The sequence below is a fragment of the Erpetoichthys calabaricus genome, chromosome 6, assembly GCF_900747795.2.
Source record: "Erpetoichthys calabaricus chromosome 6, fErpCal1.3, whole genome shotgun sequence".
In the NCBI taxonomy this organism is placed as follows: Eukaryota; Metazoa; Chordata; class Cladistia; order Polypteriformes; family Polypteridae; genus Erpetoichthys; species Erpetoichthys calabaricus.
Genome location: NC_041399.2, coordinates 198,978,399 through 198,994,399, shown reverse-complemented (window position 1 = coordinate 198,994,399; position 16,001 = coordinate 198,978,399). Strand labels below are relative to the sequence as shown.

General features: G+C 44.4%; 1 protein-coding gene across 1 annotated transcript in view; it reads left to right on the top strand.

Moving 5' to 3' along the window:
• The window catches only part of kcnh2b (potassium voltage-gated channel, subfamily H (eag-related), member 2b), a 596,487-nt gene that overhangs the window by 528,346 nt on the left and 52,140 nt on the right, over positions 1-16,001 (top strand). Inside the window, exon 6 of the mRNA XM_051928961.1 lies at positions 10,566-10,991. Within this exon, the coding sequence (XP_051784921.1) occupies positions 10,566-10,991 (426 nt within the window). The remainder of the gene's footprint in view (positions 1-10,565; positions 10,992-16,001) is intronic.

Here is a 16,001-nt window from a genome sequence, read left to right as displayed (position 1 = left end):
CCCGAAATAAAAAAGAAGTTGTCAGATATCAAAATCGCTGTGAAAAGGCGACTTGTAGCGGACCGTCTGAGTGTCATATGAAAGCTTATTAGGGTACAGACAAAAAAAAATAGGCACACAGTGGGAAAAAAGCACGAAATGTCAACTTTAATCTCGAAATTTCCACTTTAATCACGTAGTTTATTTTGTCATTAAAGTAGAACATCATGAACTTCATCCTAAATTGTTTAATTTACTAGTTTACTAAGTAGCACATTAAATGCTTTGTTCTGTATTTGATCTTCTATGTGCTCTATGTGTGTGAATCACTACGTGCTTCTTCTGACAGGACACAGAATCCATTACATTCGTAATATTACAGCTCTCTGAATAATTAAAATACTGAAAAGTATACGTGATATCATTTTCATGATGATAGGAGTTAAAGCATGTTATTAAACATGGGAACACGGTGGCACAGTGATTGTTCATGTCTCACGCAAGATGCTTGCTGCACCATGTGCGACCGTCGATGAAATAATTTATTGTAGCAGTACTGTCTTTTTCAATCGTACTAACCTCCAATTCCTGTCCTTACTTTTCTTTCTCCAAATACCCAATCGCCACGCAATCAGCTCTTTAATAGACGTGAAGCCATCTGTAAGCTTTAAAGGAACATCGAAATATCTTCGTAGTACGTGTTTAATTATTCTATCCATCTTTCCTTCCAGTGTCGTGTCAGCACCAGCAAGAATACAGCATGAGGCAGGAACAATCCGTGAACGGAGCGCCAGCTCCTCGCTAGCGCTGCAGCACCGTGCAGTTAAAGTTTTGTCTGTATAATATAATAAACATATTTTGCTGCATTTCATCTTAAAAATGATATCGTCATCATATGTAAATACGCGCTTTAAAAAGTGGCTCAGGATGTGCAATATTATAACTGTATCGCAAGTTTACAGTGAGGTGATTGTAATTATAGGTACAAACAGTTCTACAAGGAGCACTTGATGGACTGATTGAGTGTGTCTAGAGTTCTTAGGATGAAACTGTTTGTGAACCGCGAGGTCCATACAGGAAAGGCTCTGAAGCGTTTGTCATATGAGAGCAGTTCAATAGACAGCATGGCTGAGGCAGCGTGTACTTGATGCCGTATACCGATAATTCTCTTTCTGATCAGCTGCTGCTGTGATTCCCCACTCAGATACAGTGAAATAAATACTCCGAGTGGTGCAGTGAGAGTAATATGGAAAAAGATGATCCGATGTGGCAACACCTAACGGGAGCAGCTGAAAGAAGAAGAAGAAGAAGGTGCAGTGAGAGTACCAACGCTAAAGCAGTTATGGTATTTGGAATACTATGACTATTCTGTGGACCATTATATTGTTACAGGTTAATTACAATCAGATGCCTTAAACTAATAAACAATATGCGGTTAATTTCAGTGTATTTATAAAGCCGCGTCTGGGATGTGGATCTAAAAAAGAAAGGATAACCACACAGGAACAGGAGCACTACTTTGACGCTGGGTGCCGCCAATCTGCAAAACCAGGCAGAGAACTTGCGTACGCCAGGGTATGAGCTACCATGGAAATGTGCGTGGCTTCACGGCAAGTTTAGGTTTTATACATCGCGATTTGAATTTGGAAACGTTCTTACACAACATTTTTGTGAGTACGCACCGTTTATACATGAGGCCCCTGTTTATACATGGTGATTTGATCCCAGCTGTTGTGACACCTGAACAGCTACCCTCAAATCACTAGCTCTTTGAAAGCAAAGGTGGAAGGGTGTGAGACAAAATGGAAGGAGATTCGAGACAGATACGTCCGTGTAAAGAGGAAAATGTCCGTGAAAAGAAGTGGGGATTCACCCGTCACAAGATAACTTGGTGTGATGCCAAGCCACATTGCAGCTCCGACAGCGTCAATGGGTGTCCTTCCATGTCTGATGAATGGTGACGCAAATCATCAGACTTAAATGCTGACATGCAAATGTCTTTGTGGTGCTTTTCTTCATCCATTTCTCATGTGGGCAATACAAGCGCCGCATATTCCCCATCGTAATGACACGATACATTTAAAGGTCTCACATTCCGTCCTCTGTGCCGTCTTTTTGTCTTTAACTTCTTTCTTCCCGCATCTCACAACACAGCGAAACCAGACGTTGTTTTCTCACTGTGATGATTTCTCACACTGCCACCTGGTGGAATCCTCCAGATTTACTTAAAGTACGTATGCAAGTAGATACATACACTGCTTGCAAAGCAGAAGCGTCCTCAAGCGCCGGCCTAACCTGTTTCTATAGTCGTGGCCAAAAGTTTGGAGAATGACACAAATATGAATTTTCACAAAGTTTGCTGCCTCCGTTCTTATGATGGCAATTTGCATCGAGTCCAGAATGTGATGAAGAGCAGTCAGATGAATTGCAATTAATTGCAAAGTCCCTCTTTGCCATGAAAATGAACTTAATCCCCAAAAACCCATTTCCACATTTCAGCCTTGCCACCAAAAGGACCTGCTGACATCATCTCCGTGATCCTCTTGTTAACAAATGAGAGTGTCAGTGAGGATAAGGCTGGAGATCACTCTGTCATGCTGATTGAGTTAGAATGGAGAGGGGAAGAAGGCTTCAGGGCGCTCAAGAAAGTCCAGCAATCACCAGAAGCGTTTCCTAAAGTTGATTCAGCTGTAGTCACCACCAGGGCAGAGCTTGTTCAGGAATGGCAGCAGACAGGTGTGAGTGAGGTGAAGACTTTTGGAGGATGGCCTGGTGCATGTCAAGAAGGGCAGTAAAGAAGCCAAGAAAAACATCAGGGCCAGACTGAGATTCTGCAAAAGGTACAGGGATTGGACTGATGAGGACTGTTGGGGTCAAGTCATCTTCTCAGATGAATCCCCTTTCCGATTGTTTGAGAAGAAAAGGTGAAGAGCGCTACCATCAGTCATGTGTCACGCCAACAGCAAAGCATCCTGAGAACATTCATGTCAGCCAAGGTGGTGGGCTCACTCACAATTTGGCCTAAGAACACAGCCACGAATAAAGAATGGGACCAAAACATCTTCTGAGAGCAACTTCTCCCAACCGTCCAAGAATAGTCTGGTGACCAACAATGCACAATCCAGCGTGATGGAGCACCGGGCCATAAGGCAAAAGTGAGAACTAAGTGGCTCGGGGAACAAAACATTGAAATTTGGGGTCCATGGCCAGGAAACTCCCCAATGAGAACTTGTGGTCAATCCTCAAGAGGCGGGGTGACAAACAAAAACCCCCAAATTCTGATTATACAAGAATGGGCTGCCTTCGATCAGGATTGGGCCCAGAAGTTGATTGCCAGCATGCCAGGATGAATTGCAGAGGTCTTGAAGAAGAAAGAAGGGCCAACACTGCAACTATTGACTCTTTACATAAACTTCATGTCATGGTCAGTAAAAGCCTTTTAAACTTATAAACTGTTTGTAATTCTATTTCAGTATACCAGAGAAACATCTGACACAAAGATCTAAAAACAAAGAAGCAGCAAACTTTGTGAGAACCAACACTTGGGTCATTCTCAGAACTTTTGGCCACAACTGTATTTTCACCTGTGTTTGTTCTTCATGCACCATTTGGTTTAATCAAACACTGTGACGGACTGAAAATGATCCATTTGAGGCTTCAAATCATTTGGATGATATCCTTGGAAAGGAAAAAAATGTACGATATATGAACCTAACATTGCAGACTAACAAGCCATAAAACGAAATAAAGTCTGAGACTGGCAAGGATTGGTTTCTAAACAAGCAGTTGGGTTGGAACGAAAACCTGCAGCCACTGCGGCCCTCCAGGACCGGCGTTGCCCACCGCTGCTTTAATCTGTACAGCTCACAGAGAGCCACGCAACATTATACTGTCAATTAGCAGAGAAGGTGCTATCTGATTTAGCTTCTTCCCACAAAGACACGACCAGATGGGCACAAACACAGTGCCCAGCACCCAACTCTACTGCTACCCATCCCCATTTCCAAGTATTCTTTCTATATTTTCTTGTTTATTTTTCTTTTTGTCTGTCTGTGTGTCGTTAGTCGTTTATGGTTTCATTTGGAGTGAAAGTAACTGTAATGGATGTGTGTGAGCAGTGCGCGCGCACACACACACACACACTCGCACACACAGGGGAAGTGGCAGCAGGCGCCGCCTTTCTTGCAGCTCGCACTTGTCGTGCAGTCAGACTTGTAAAAGTTGGGGAGGCCGGAGTCAGCAGCTGTCACAACTGAGAAATCTTGGGGGGGGGGGTGCAAACTGAATGCTTTTGGGGTATTCAAACACACACACACATGGCAAGGTTTAAGAGGGGGGCACCCTGAACCCCCCCCACCCCCTTCCTTTGAATCGCTTAGTTTTGTGGTCGATAGCAGTAACACTCTGATGTTTATCTGTTTCCTTGACTCACTGCCTTTCTTTATCTCATCCGTCTTTGTATCTGACGGCCCACGTGAACTTTTTTTTTTTTTCTATTTTATTTTCTTTTTATTATTACAATCTTATGTATAAACTTTAAAAAAAAAAATGTGGAGAGTAGGAATGGCAGACATTTCTCTGGACCCGAAAGGTCAGCTGTTGGACAATGGCACCGCCGCCATTCAGATGACCACCAAAGAGGATGATGTGAGTAGCGATTTTTCAGAGACTCGGCCTTCTCCTTCTGTGCGGCCTCTTCGGGGCTTGCGTCGAAGAATTTCACCGCCCTCTTTGTGTGGCTGATGTGTGTTGTTTTCTTGGCCTTGTTCTTCTGTTCCTTTGTCTCAAAGACTCAAGTGGTTTAAATGTGGGTGTCATGGAGGGCCTCCGTGGTTGTCGTTCCACCTGCTCTCTTAGTTACTGCTAATGGACCATCCTGCTTCTGCCTGCTTTCTGTTTGATTTGCTTTTTAACATTCATCCATCCATCCATCCATTTTCCAACCTGCTGAATCCGAACACAGGGTCACGGGGGTCTGCTGGAGCCAACACAGGGCACAAGGCAGGAACCAATCCCGGGCAGGGTGCCAACCCACCGCAGGACACACACAAACACACCCACACACCAAACACACACTAGGGCCAATTTAGAATCGCCAATCCACCTAACCTGCATGTCTTTGGACTGTGGGAGGAAACCCACGCAGACACGGGGAGAACATGCAAACTCCACGCAGGGAGGACCCGGGATAGCGAACCCAGGTCCCCAGGTCTCCCAACTGCGAGGCAGCAGCGCTACCCACTGCGCCACCGTGCCGCCCTTTTTAACATTCGGGACCCTTAATTGTGTCTTTAATTCCTCAAAAATGATACACAACAAAAATCCTAAATATGACAGCTTTAACAGACCTGCCATTGCTGTGTGTCTAACATTATGGTGCCCTGAAATGGGTGGGCCATGTAGATAAAGTGTTGTGTGACCAAAATGTTTGCAAGTCCCTTTAAATGAAAGTGTGCACTTTAACTCTTTGAGGGCTGAATAGTCAGTCAGTCATTGTCCATCCCGCTGTATCCTAACACAGGGTCACGGGGGTCTGCGGTAGCCAATCCCAACCAATACAGGGCACAAGGCAGGAAGAAACCCTGGGGCAGGGCGCCAGCCCACCACAGGGCACACACGCACACAGGGTGACAATTTAGAATCGCCAATGCACCTAACCTGCATGTCTTTGGACTGTGGGAGGAAATCCACGCAGACACAGGGAGAACATGCAAACTCGGGACCCGGGAAGCGACCCAGGTCTCCTAACTGTGAGGCAGCAGCGCTACCACTGCACCATCGTGCCACCCCAGAGTAATAGTTTCACATGTAAATCAACATCAAATGTCTGTTGCTGTGTGCTGTGGTGACCAGTTTGCCATTTCTTGCACCTCGAGCCACTCACAGGCAGCGTGACGGCTGGCAGGAATGAGCAGCAGGCTGGATGCCATGTTGTCTTAGCGTGGCAGGAGGCTTTGGCGGCTGTGGTGGTCACGGTCGCAGTGCAATCTGGTTTGCACCTCTTGTCATTGTAAGTGACGGTCCACCTGGGCAAACATTGCCATAGGTGCATCAGCTACACGAACGTGTTCAACACCACGATCAGCTGGGGACCGATTAGCTGAGTTTTTGATCTCGATCTCCAGATCATTTGCATCAAAATGGCAGTCCAATAAGTCAGAGTCCAGTTCAGTGACAATGTGTAAAATGTCATCCAACTGAGTGTTTTCGCTTTGATCTCTCGCCAGATGACCGTACCATTTTTTGCTGTTGTTTGCTCTTCACTACTCGCACGAGCACAGGGAATCTCGATCAGACCCACCAAGCTCACATTCCTTCTAGCAAAGAGAGTCAAACTAAAACGTAATGGCGGGTTTTGTCATCACTGACAGTTCATTACCGCCCTCAACCCTTCCTGTTGACAAAAGTCAACATCCGCCCTAAAAGAGCACTGCACAACAAAGTTTTTGCTTCTTGAACACCATTGGGTGTCTCTTATAGATTTTTGGGTGCTGATCACAAATATCACATCAAAATTTACCCGTCACGTGCCGTTTCAGTTTTGTCCTGATTTTTTCTTATATTTGTATCCAAACATTTTCGCTCCTGTAAGTGACTTATCAACAACGGTTTGTGCAGCCTGGGTATGTCCTGGCATGGAATCAGGGCAGGTTGTGGAAGTTGACATCCTGGGCAGGTCTGAACGAGCTTGACGCATAGTCAGTGTGTATGTAGAGTATCAGTATAGTAAAGTATAGTATCTGTAGCACTATAACAGTAAATAAGCTTGATGCTCTAGACGTTTTGGTGTCGGGCGATATGTCTCGTCAATGTCATAACAGCCGCCATACATTCTGCTATAGCTGTGGCGAATATACACTTGTGCCTCAGAGACGTTGGATGACTGCTCTTATCATCATATTTCGGCTACAAAACTGGCGATCAAGACAAGGAATGGGCGCCACACATGTGCTGTGTGACATGAGAGCCTGGCTCAGAGGCACTCGAAAGACAATGCCGTTTGCTGTTCCGATGATATGGCGAGAACAGAAAGACCGTGTGACGGACTGTTACTTCTGTTTGACTAATGTGTCTGGCTTCTCTGCCAAAAACAAGAAGTCAATTGAAATCTTAATCTGTTTTCGGCAATGAGACCCGTGTCACATGACGACAATCTTCCAATTCTGAAACCACCAGAGGATTGGACCTCAGATGAACCAGATGAAGAAATTGCAATGCAGGGTACTGACAGTGACATTGACCCGTGCACATCAAGCGATCCACATCTGATAACACAGTCCGAATTGAATGGTTTGGTCAGAGACTGCTGGGTTCGAGACTGCAGGAATGGTGTTTGCTGTCACCAGATACGAAACTTTCTGTGTTTCCAGGCCGACATCATGATATAACCAAATTTTTTGCACAAGTCGACAGTCTCTGTTTCTGTTGTGACATTGTAGAATTTTTCTCGGCCTTGGGTTGTGATCACAACCCGGACGAGTGGCGTCTCTTCATTGATTCGTCAATTTTAAGCCTGAAAGCTGTTCTTCTACACAATGGCAACGTTTATCCTTCAGTACCTGTTGGCTATGCAGCACACATGAAAGAAACGTATGAGAATATGGAACTGTTGCTGAAGCACGTCCAGTATAGCAGGTACAACTGGAATATCTTTGGAGATCTTCAAGTCGTTGCTCTGTTACTAGGACTGCAGCTCAGCTATACAAAGTACTGTTGTTTCATCTGTGAATGGGACAGCCGTGCCAAAGAGTCGCACTATTCTCGACAGAACTGGCCACTCCGTAAAAAGTTAGTTCCAGGACAGAAAAATTTGGCACGTGAATCGCTTGTCGACCTGGCAAAGATATTTTTGCCTCCTCTTCACATAAAACTGGGACTCATGAAGAATTTCGTGAAAGCACTGAACAAGGAAGGCGAAGGTTTTCGTTATTTAAGACAGATGTTCCCAAGAATAACTGATGCCAAGATCAAAGAGGGCATTTTTGTCGGCCCCCAGATCAGACATGTTACGAGTGACAAGCGGTTTGAAGATCTGTTAGTTGGGCCGGAAAAAATCACCTGGAAAGCCTTCAAAGACGTTGATGACGATTTTCTGGGCAATTACAGAGCCCCAAACTCCATTCAGGTGGTAGACAAACTTCTCAAAGCATACAAGACAATAAAGTGCAACGTGTCACTCAAGATTCATTTCCTCCACTCACACTTGGACTTCTTCCCCGCAAATCTTGGTGCTGTCAGTGACGAACACGGTGAAAGGTTTCACCAGGACATTGCTACGATGGAGAAACAATACCAGGGCAAATGGAATCCGTCAATGCTTGCTGACTACTGTTGGACACTGCAACGTGATGGCACCAGACATTGAATACAAAAGAAAATCAGGAACAAAACACTTAATTCTGTTGAATTTAATAGCTTATGCGAAACATAAACGTGACTAAATATGTTATTGTCAATAAACATCCCATCCATCCATCCATTATCCAACCCACTATATCCTAACTACAGGGTCACAGGGGTCTGCTGGAGCCAATCCCAGCCAACAAGGCAGGAAACAAACCCCGGGCAGGGCGCCAGCCCACCGCAGGGCACACACACACACACACTCTGCTTCGTTGGGCCCTTGAGCAAGACCCTTAACCTGTCAATTGCTCCATCCTGGGTATGACGTTAATCTGCATCCATCCCTACATGTAGGCCCTCCAACCTGCAAGGAAAAACCTGGGGGTTGGTGGCAGAATTGGCACTCCAGCCACCATAAAAAAAAACCCTCACATTGGTTCCTCTCCATCTGAACTGGTGTGGTGCTGAGGTGTCACCTGTTGCACGGCTGCACTCAGGTTTGTCATGTGGTGGGTGAGGCAATGCGCTGTATCAGTGCCTGCTCCTGACCACTCCTCTTCCCTCCATTAAACCCGCACTCGCGATATCTTAGCCACACTATTTTTAAAAATATCTCGCACCCACTCCAGTCCACAAAAGACCCCAGATACGAGTTACTACATAGCCACCCCACCATAAGCTTTCAGTTCACATAGGAGGGTTACATTTTTAGCCTGATCCATGCAAATCTGAAAGCTGAGGTCTGTAGTGTGGACCCTGGACCGAACGCTGTAAAGTGAAACACCACTTGAACCTTTGTAAAAGCCACAAAGACAGTCAAAGAATATACCGTATATACTCGCGTTTAAATTCTCCCGCGGATAAGTCGGGAGTTGATTTTATCGTATAATTTCTGGTATTTTATAATGTCGGTCATGTAAGTCAAATGCGGAAAACTCACGCTATTAGTCCAAGAGATTACAATATGCTACCGTTAGCCCACCTGAGAGAGTAACCACAGAGTACACTGACTTTATTTTCTATGTATCGTGCCTACGTGACCACACGGTAAGACCCGAACTATTCCGAAGCGACGTTTGCACTGATTTGTGTTTTTTGTATCTCACACCCTCATACACAATTATCGTAAGAGCATCCCTTATCTACGATGGAGCATTCGATCAGAAGAAAATATGAAGCTGGTTTTCAATTAAACATTGTTGAAGTAGCGAAAGAAATTGGTGACCACGCTGCTGCAACAAAATTCGATGTGTCTGAGAAATTGATGCGGGATTGGAGGAGGCAAGAAGATGTAAAAAAAAAAAAATAAATTTAACTTGCATTTTTGAACGGGCGTATAAGTTGGGGTCTGATATTATGATCAATTTTTTGGGTTTCAAGACCCAACCTTATACGTGAATATATACAGTAAATTTTTCAAAGCAACCAAAATAATCAGTAAATGATCGATGCATTAAAAGTCCCATCATTCCATAGTCCGTACAGGCTTGAGTTACTCGGGTTCTGTCATTGATTTCCGACTCACCTGTCTGTTGTGCTTGACTCTTTATCCCTTATCGCTGCTAGAGAATCCCACCGCTGCCACCACGTGTTATGTCTTCCATCTGCCTGCATTACACACAGTAGTGGGCCTGGAAGGGGGAGTATGCAAGATATGTTAGAATTTTTAATAAGAACAGGCCGTTCCAAATCATCTTTTTACTCACTGTCGGAGACTCTTCTAAATTCCATACCAGGTAATTGAAACGGAATATCCCAAATAAATGGTCAATATCTTTAATTTTTTGGTTGGGTAGTCATGTTGCTTTTGGGTAGAACTAGCTCCTGATTTCCACCCGATATAGAAAGTGACAGTCTAATTGTTACATGGTGTGGGAGTGGCGGGTTTGAAAGGATGCCATAAAGGCATTGGGTGTGGAAGCGGAGAAAGGGTCCTACGGGCTTTTGGCCTCGGAGGAAAGACGTTGGTTGGGGGGTTAACACCCCAGTGAAGGCAGCTGCAGGGGGTGGCGGGGAGACGTCCCCAGGATGCCACTGGCTAACCCCCGGGAGATGTAGTGGTCTAGGGGGGCAAAACATCCGTGAACGGCGGTTTCCAGCTGATGACCCTGCAGCTTACCTAACGGCACCGGTGGAGGTGTGACAGGCTGAAGAGCCGAAGCAGGAGTTACTATCTTACCTGTACAATGAATTGGCCAAGAATGCTCTGTACAAATCATCTCCTTCTTTTTGTCTCCCTGCAGGTTTTGTCACTTGGTGCTGATGTGCTCCCGGAGTATAAACTACAGGCTCCTCGCATCCACAAGTGGACAATTCTACACTACAGTCCATTCAAGGCAGTGTGGGACTGGCTAATACTACTGCTGGTGATCTACACAGCCATCTTTACGCCTTACTCGGCAGCCTTCTTGCTTAATGACCAGGAAGAAGTCAAACGTATGGACTGTGGCTATTCATGCAACCCACTCACAGTGGTGGACCTGATCGTGGACATCATGTTCATTATTGATATCCTCATTAACTTCCGCACCACCTACGTCAACAGCAACGACGAGGTGGTCAGTCATCCCGGCCGCATCGCTGTGCATTATTTCAAAGGCTGGTTCCTAATCGACATGGTGGCGGCCATCCCATTTGATCTGCTCATTTTCAGGTCCGGCTCTGAGGAGGTAAGCTTGTGTGATCTCGTCTCAAAGGGGAGATTGGTGGGGTGGGGTGGGGAAATAATTGAGCGTTGTTATCATTTTATAGTCACAAAATGGCCATGACCTTGCCTTTCTACCAGACATCTGGCTGAACTTTAGTTGGGCCTGCGTCATATCCCGAACATTAAATATATGACGTTATTAACTAGAGAAAGCACCAGTCCATCTCATTTGCACCCGGTAGATACCACATCCATTTTTGTGCAATTTCTTGCCCCGCTTGTCAACCTTAGCTCTAGTCTTAAATGTTTGTGTCAGTGTTTATCATTCACATGGTGATTTCAAAACCTGGATCATATATTCCGTGACCCATGTGTGAAGATGCAGGTCCTGTTCCATGCTCCCTCTTCTCTTTTGGGAGCTTCTCGAGCCCAATACCATCAGTATCGTAACCGAATGAGCTGGCAGATAAGGACAAATCACACATGGAGCAAGTGGAAGGTGGATAATGTGCAAGTGCTTTTATGAAAACAAACCACAACTAAACAGTGTCCAAAGTGCAGTGCTTCAAAGATAAATAATTAAATAAATGATCCATGAAATATAGCCAGGCTATAACGAGAATAAAAAACACCAGCAAGAGTCATTGGGCCAAACGAGCCGAGCCCCACTCTTTCCCAGTCTCTACAACTCACTCATGGCTCGCTCAACTGGAGAGACTTCAGGAGCCGTGGTCCTCTCACTACCAACCCCCTGTCTTGGCTGACTCTGTCGGCGTCTGCCAGACCACTTGGGGTCGGTTGTCCTCTCGCCCTTCTTCTCGCACACGCAGTCGTCCCTCAGATTCCAGGAGAGGACGCCACCTCGATCAGACCCACTCCTCAGCATGATCAGTGGGTACGATCCATCCCTCGACTGCCGATCCCTCACTCTGACACGGGACCCCTGACCTCTCTCTTTTCAGCTGGCTGGCTTGTTCTCTCTCTTTGCAGCAATGCTGTCTCTTTTCTCTTCCATTCCCCCCCCCCCCGTTTCTGTGCTGGCCCGTATTTAAATGGCTCTGTGGATGCAGCATCTCAATCATGCATTGCAGGAAACCGATGAAGCAATTGGGAAAGACCGCACCCTCATGTGCAGGTTCATGTCACCCCTATTACCTCATCAACTCCCCCGCAGCTGCACGAGCGCGCCCACCGGATACTGACATGGCCAAATAGATTATTTAAAACCCGGCCATTCTTTCGGAGTCGTGGACCCACTATACCACACGATGAATCTAGTATCCTTTTGTCCTCCAAACTGCCAAAGTGCTCTGAGGGATTGATTCATCAATTTGTAGGACAGATTCCTTAAGGATTTGGGTTCATACTGACATGATAGCATCACGTAGTTCCTGCTTATCTTTTTGGGTCTGCTGTGAAGCTCCTGTTCCACCTCATCTTGGAGTGATCTGCTGGATTAAGACATTGGAGACCACTGGAGTAAACTGAAGTCATTGTCATTCTGGTGGGATTAACTTGAGTTTTTGCTTGCTTTTTGGTAAGGCGTATTATCCATTTGAAAAAGAGTACACAGCATCCATAATGGGATACACATGGTCCGTAACAAGGCTTTGGTACTCTGTGGCATTCAAATGATGCTAGTGTGCCAAGAAAACAAACCCCACACCATGAGACTGTCACCATTGCCCTGTAAAGTTTTGCCCGTTCCACCTGCATGTCATAGAAGTCATAGTCATAGAAGAGAGGTGAAGAAGAGAGTGCAGGCAGGGTGGAGTGGGTGGAGAAGAGTGTCAGGAGTGATTTGTGACAGATGGGCATCAGCAAGAGTGAAAGGGAAGGTCTACAGGATGGTAGTGAGACCAGCTATGTTATATGGGTTGGAGACGGTGGCACTGACCAGAAAGCAGGAGACAGAGCTGGAGGTGGCAGAGTTAAAGATGCTAAGATGTGCATTGGGTGTGACGAGGATGGACAGGATTAGAAATGAGGACATTAGAGGGTCAGCTCGAGTTGGACAGTTGGGAGACAAAGTCAGAGAGGCGAGATTGCGTTAAATTGGACATGTGCAGAGGAGAGATGCTGAGTATATTGGGAGAAGGATGCTAACGAAAGAGGAAAAGAGGAAGGCATAAGGTGAGGTTCATGGAGTATCGGAGGATCATGTAGTCCTGGCAGTTTATCTCCCCCTGTCCATCCATCACACTGGCCTACTGGCCAGGTGTTGTTCTTTGGTCCAATTCTGCTAGGACGCCAGTATGCCCACCTCTGCACTGGTACCTATGATAGTAGAAAAACACTGTACAGAATAAATAGACAGATAGACTGATAAGGGGGAGATACAACATAAGATGAGACCTATATGATAGATAGATATAGAGATATGAAAGGTACTATATAATAGATAGATAGGAAAGGCACTATATGATAGTTAGCTAGCTAGATAAGCTAGATAGATAGATAGGAAAGACACTATAATAGATAGCTAGATAGATAGATATGAAAGGCACTATATAATAGATAGCTAGATAGATAAGCTAGATAGAGAGATAGGCAAGACACTATAATAGATAGCTAGATAGATAGGAAAGACACTATATAATAGAGAGCTAAATAGATAAGCTAGATAGATAGATAGATAGATAGATAGATAGATAGATAGATAGATAGATAGATAGATAGATAGATAGATAGATAGATAGATAGATAGATAGATAGATAGATAGATAGATAGCAAGACACTATATAATAGATAAGCTAGATAGATTGATAGGAAAGGAACTATATAATAGCTAGATAGATATATATGAAAGGTGCTATATAATAGATAGCTAGATAGATATATAGGAGAGGCACTATATAATAGTTAGCTAGATAGATAGATATAAAAGGCACTATATAATAGATAGCTAGATAGATAGATAGGAAAGACATATATAATAGATAGATAGATAGGACAGGCACTATATAACAGATAGCTAGATAGATATATAGGAAAGGCACTATATAATAGATAGCTAGATAGATAATGGAGAGACACTACATAAAATAAATATAGAGAGTCAGATATGGAAGGTACTAAAGCAGGCCAGGCAGAAGATTGTTATATGGAGAAAGACACAATAGAGCAAGCTGTGCAGTGTATTGATAGTTTGATAGATAATGAGACTTTATTAGATTAGGTAGTGAGATAGAGAGAGAGTAAAAGGCACTATACAAGATACATACAGGACATAAAACAATGGATTAACTTTATTGATCCCAAAGTGGAAATGTAATTTCTCCAATAGTAATATCAAGCATGAAGTGCATCACAAAGTAATAAAATGCACAGTGCAAAACAATACAGAAGGGACATGAGCCAGAATTACACACTGAGTCTTCTCAGTGTCAATTTTACGCACAGTGTCCTTAACTGTTTTTGATTTACTTGTAAAGGATTGCATTGTATATTTACAGAATGTGTCATAATTGCTGTTTTATTGTATGTAATATTGCATTTCATTTTCTTATTTACTGTGTAATGTATATCATATTATCAGGTACTGTTGTTACATTTAAGATGGCGGTGATGTTAATCTGATTGGTTATATTTACAGCTGTAACACCATAACGAATACCACCAACTTTGCTAACCCACCAATAAAGGTTCAATGATTTCATTTCAGAAGTCCCAAGGTAAGGACCTGCCTTGAACGTCAGCCATAAGGCCTGGTCCCATGTACTCTAGCACTCACTCATTTCTGCCATCCCTTACACGATCAGTGAGATCATGACGACTTTGTTCAGGGTTCAAGCTCCATGAAGCCATTGGGCTGCCAGCTCCATCTCCAGGTCCGTGTTGTCTATATGGCAGTGCCGTCAAGTGATATGACGTACAAGGTATCCAAAGTTCAAGTGGATGTCGAGAATGGGGGCCTGACCGTTTGACTCTGCATCTGGTAGCGACTAATGTAATATTGTAATGATAATGTTATAAAGCCCGCGTGACACGTTGCAGATCAAGTTGTTCTTATTTAATAAACCAAATGTATGCTGTGTGTTCTCGGCTCCTGTACTCGTCGTTCTCATTAGCAGCCTAAGTAAGAGAGGACCTTCAGGGTCTTATTATACATACAGCTCGTATGTCACCGGAAATGCTTCCTAACGTGTCCCCTCCTCTTCTTGACTGAAATGTCAATTACTGTAAGCATTTCTTCATTCACCAGTAAATGCACATTTTGACCTTTTGATTGAATTAGTTACTGGCAGCCATCTGTGTGAGAATATTGTCACAGATTTGACTTAAATAAGGCCGAGTCTGGCGATTTTAATGAGTTTGTATCTGAAGTGATTGGTTTTCAACGTTCCTTCGTCTGACTGAAGTGGGCATCACAAATTTAACTTCAGACAATAATATGGAATTTGCAGGGCCTTCACAAAGTATTGAGACCCCTTGATTTTGTTACATTTTATTGTGTTGTGGCCTTGATGCTAAAATCATTTCAATTCTGCCCCCCGCCCCCCCACATCAAGCAACAGTCAACACCCCAGAATCACAAAGTGAAAACAGGATTTTAGAAATGTTTGCAAATGTATTGAAAACGAAAATAAATGAAATATCCCATTGACACAAGTTTTCAGACCCTTCCCTCCGTACTTATTTGAAGACCCTCTGCCAGCGATTCCAGCTTGGGGTCTTCTGGCTTCTGATGTGGGTTTGTCGATTTTCTGCCACTCTTCACTGCAGATCCTCTCATGTTCTGTTGGTTTGGATGGAGACCCTCGGTGGATGATAACTACTTTGAGGTCTCTCTAGAGATGTTCTAGTAGGTTCAAGTCCGGGCTCAGGCTGGGGGGCCGCTCAATGACATTTACAGAGTTGTCCCGAAGTTACTCGTCTGTTGTCATTGTCCTGCTGGACATTGAGAGGTGCAGAGAACCCTGGGGCAGATTTTCATTAAGAAGATGTCTGTACTTCACTCCATTCAGTGTTCCCTTAATCCTGTCTAGCCCCCCAGTCCCCAAATCCTACAGCTTGATGTTAACCCCACCA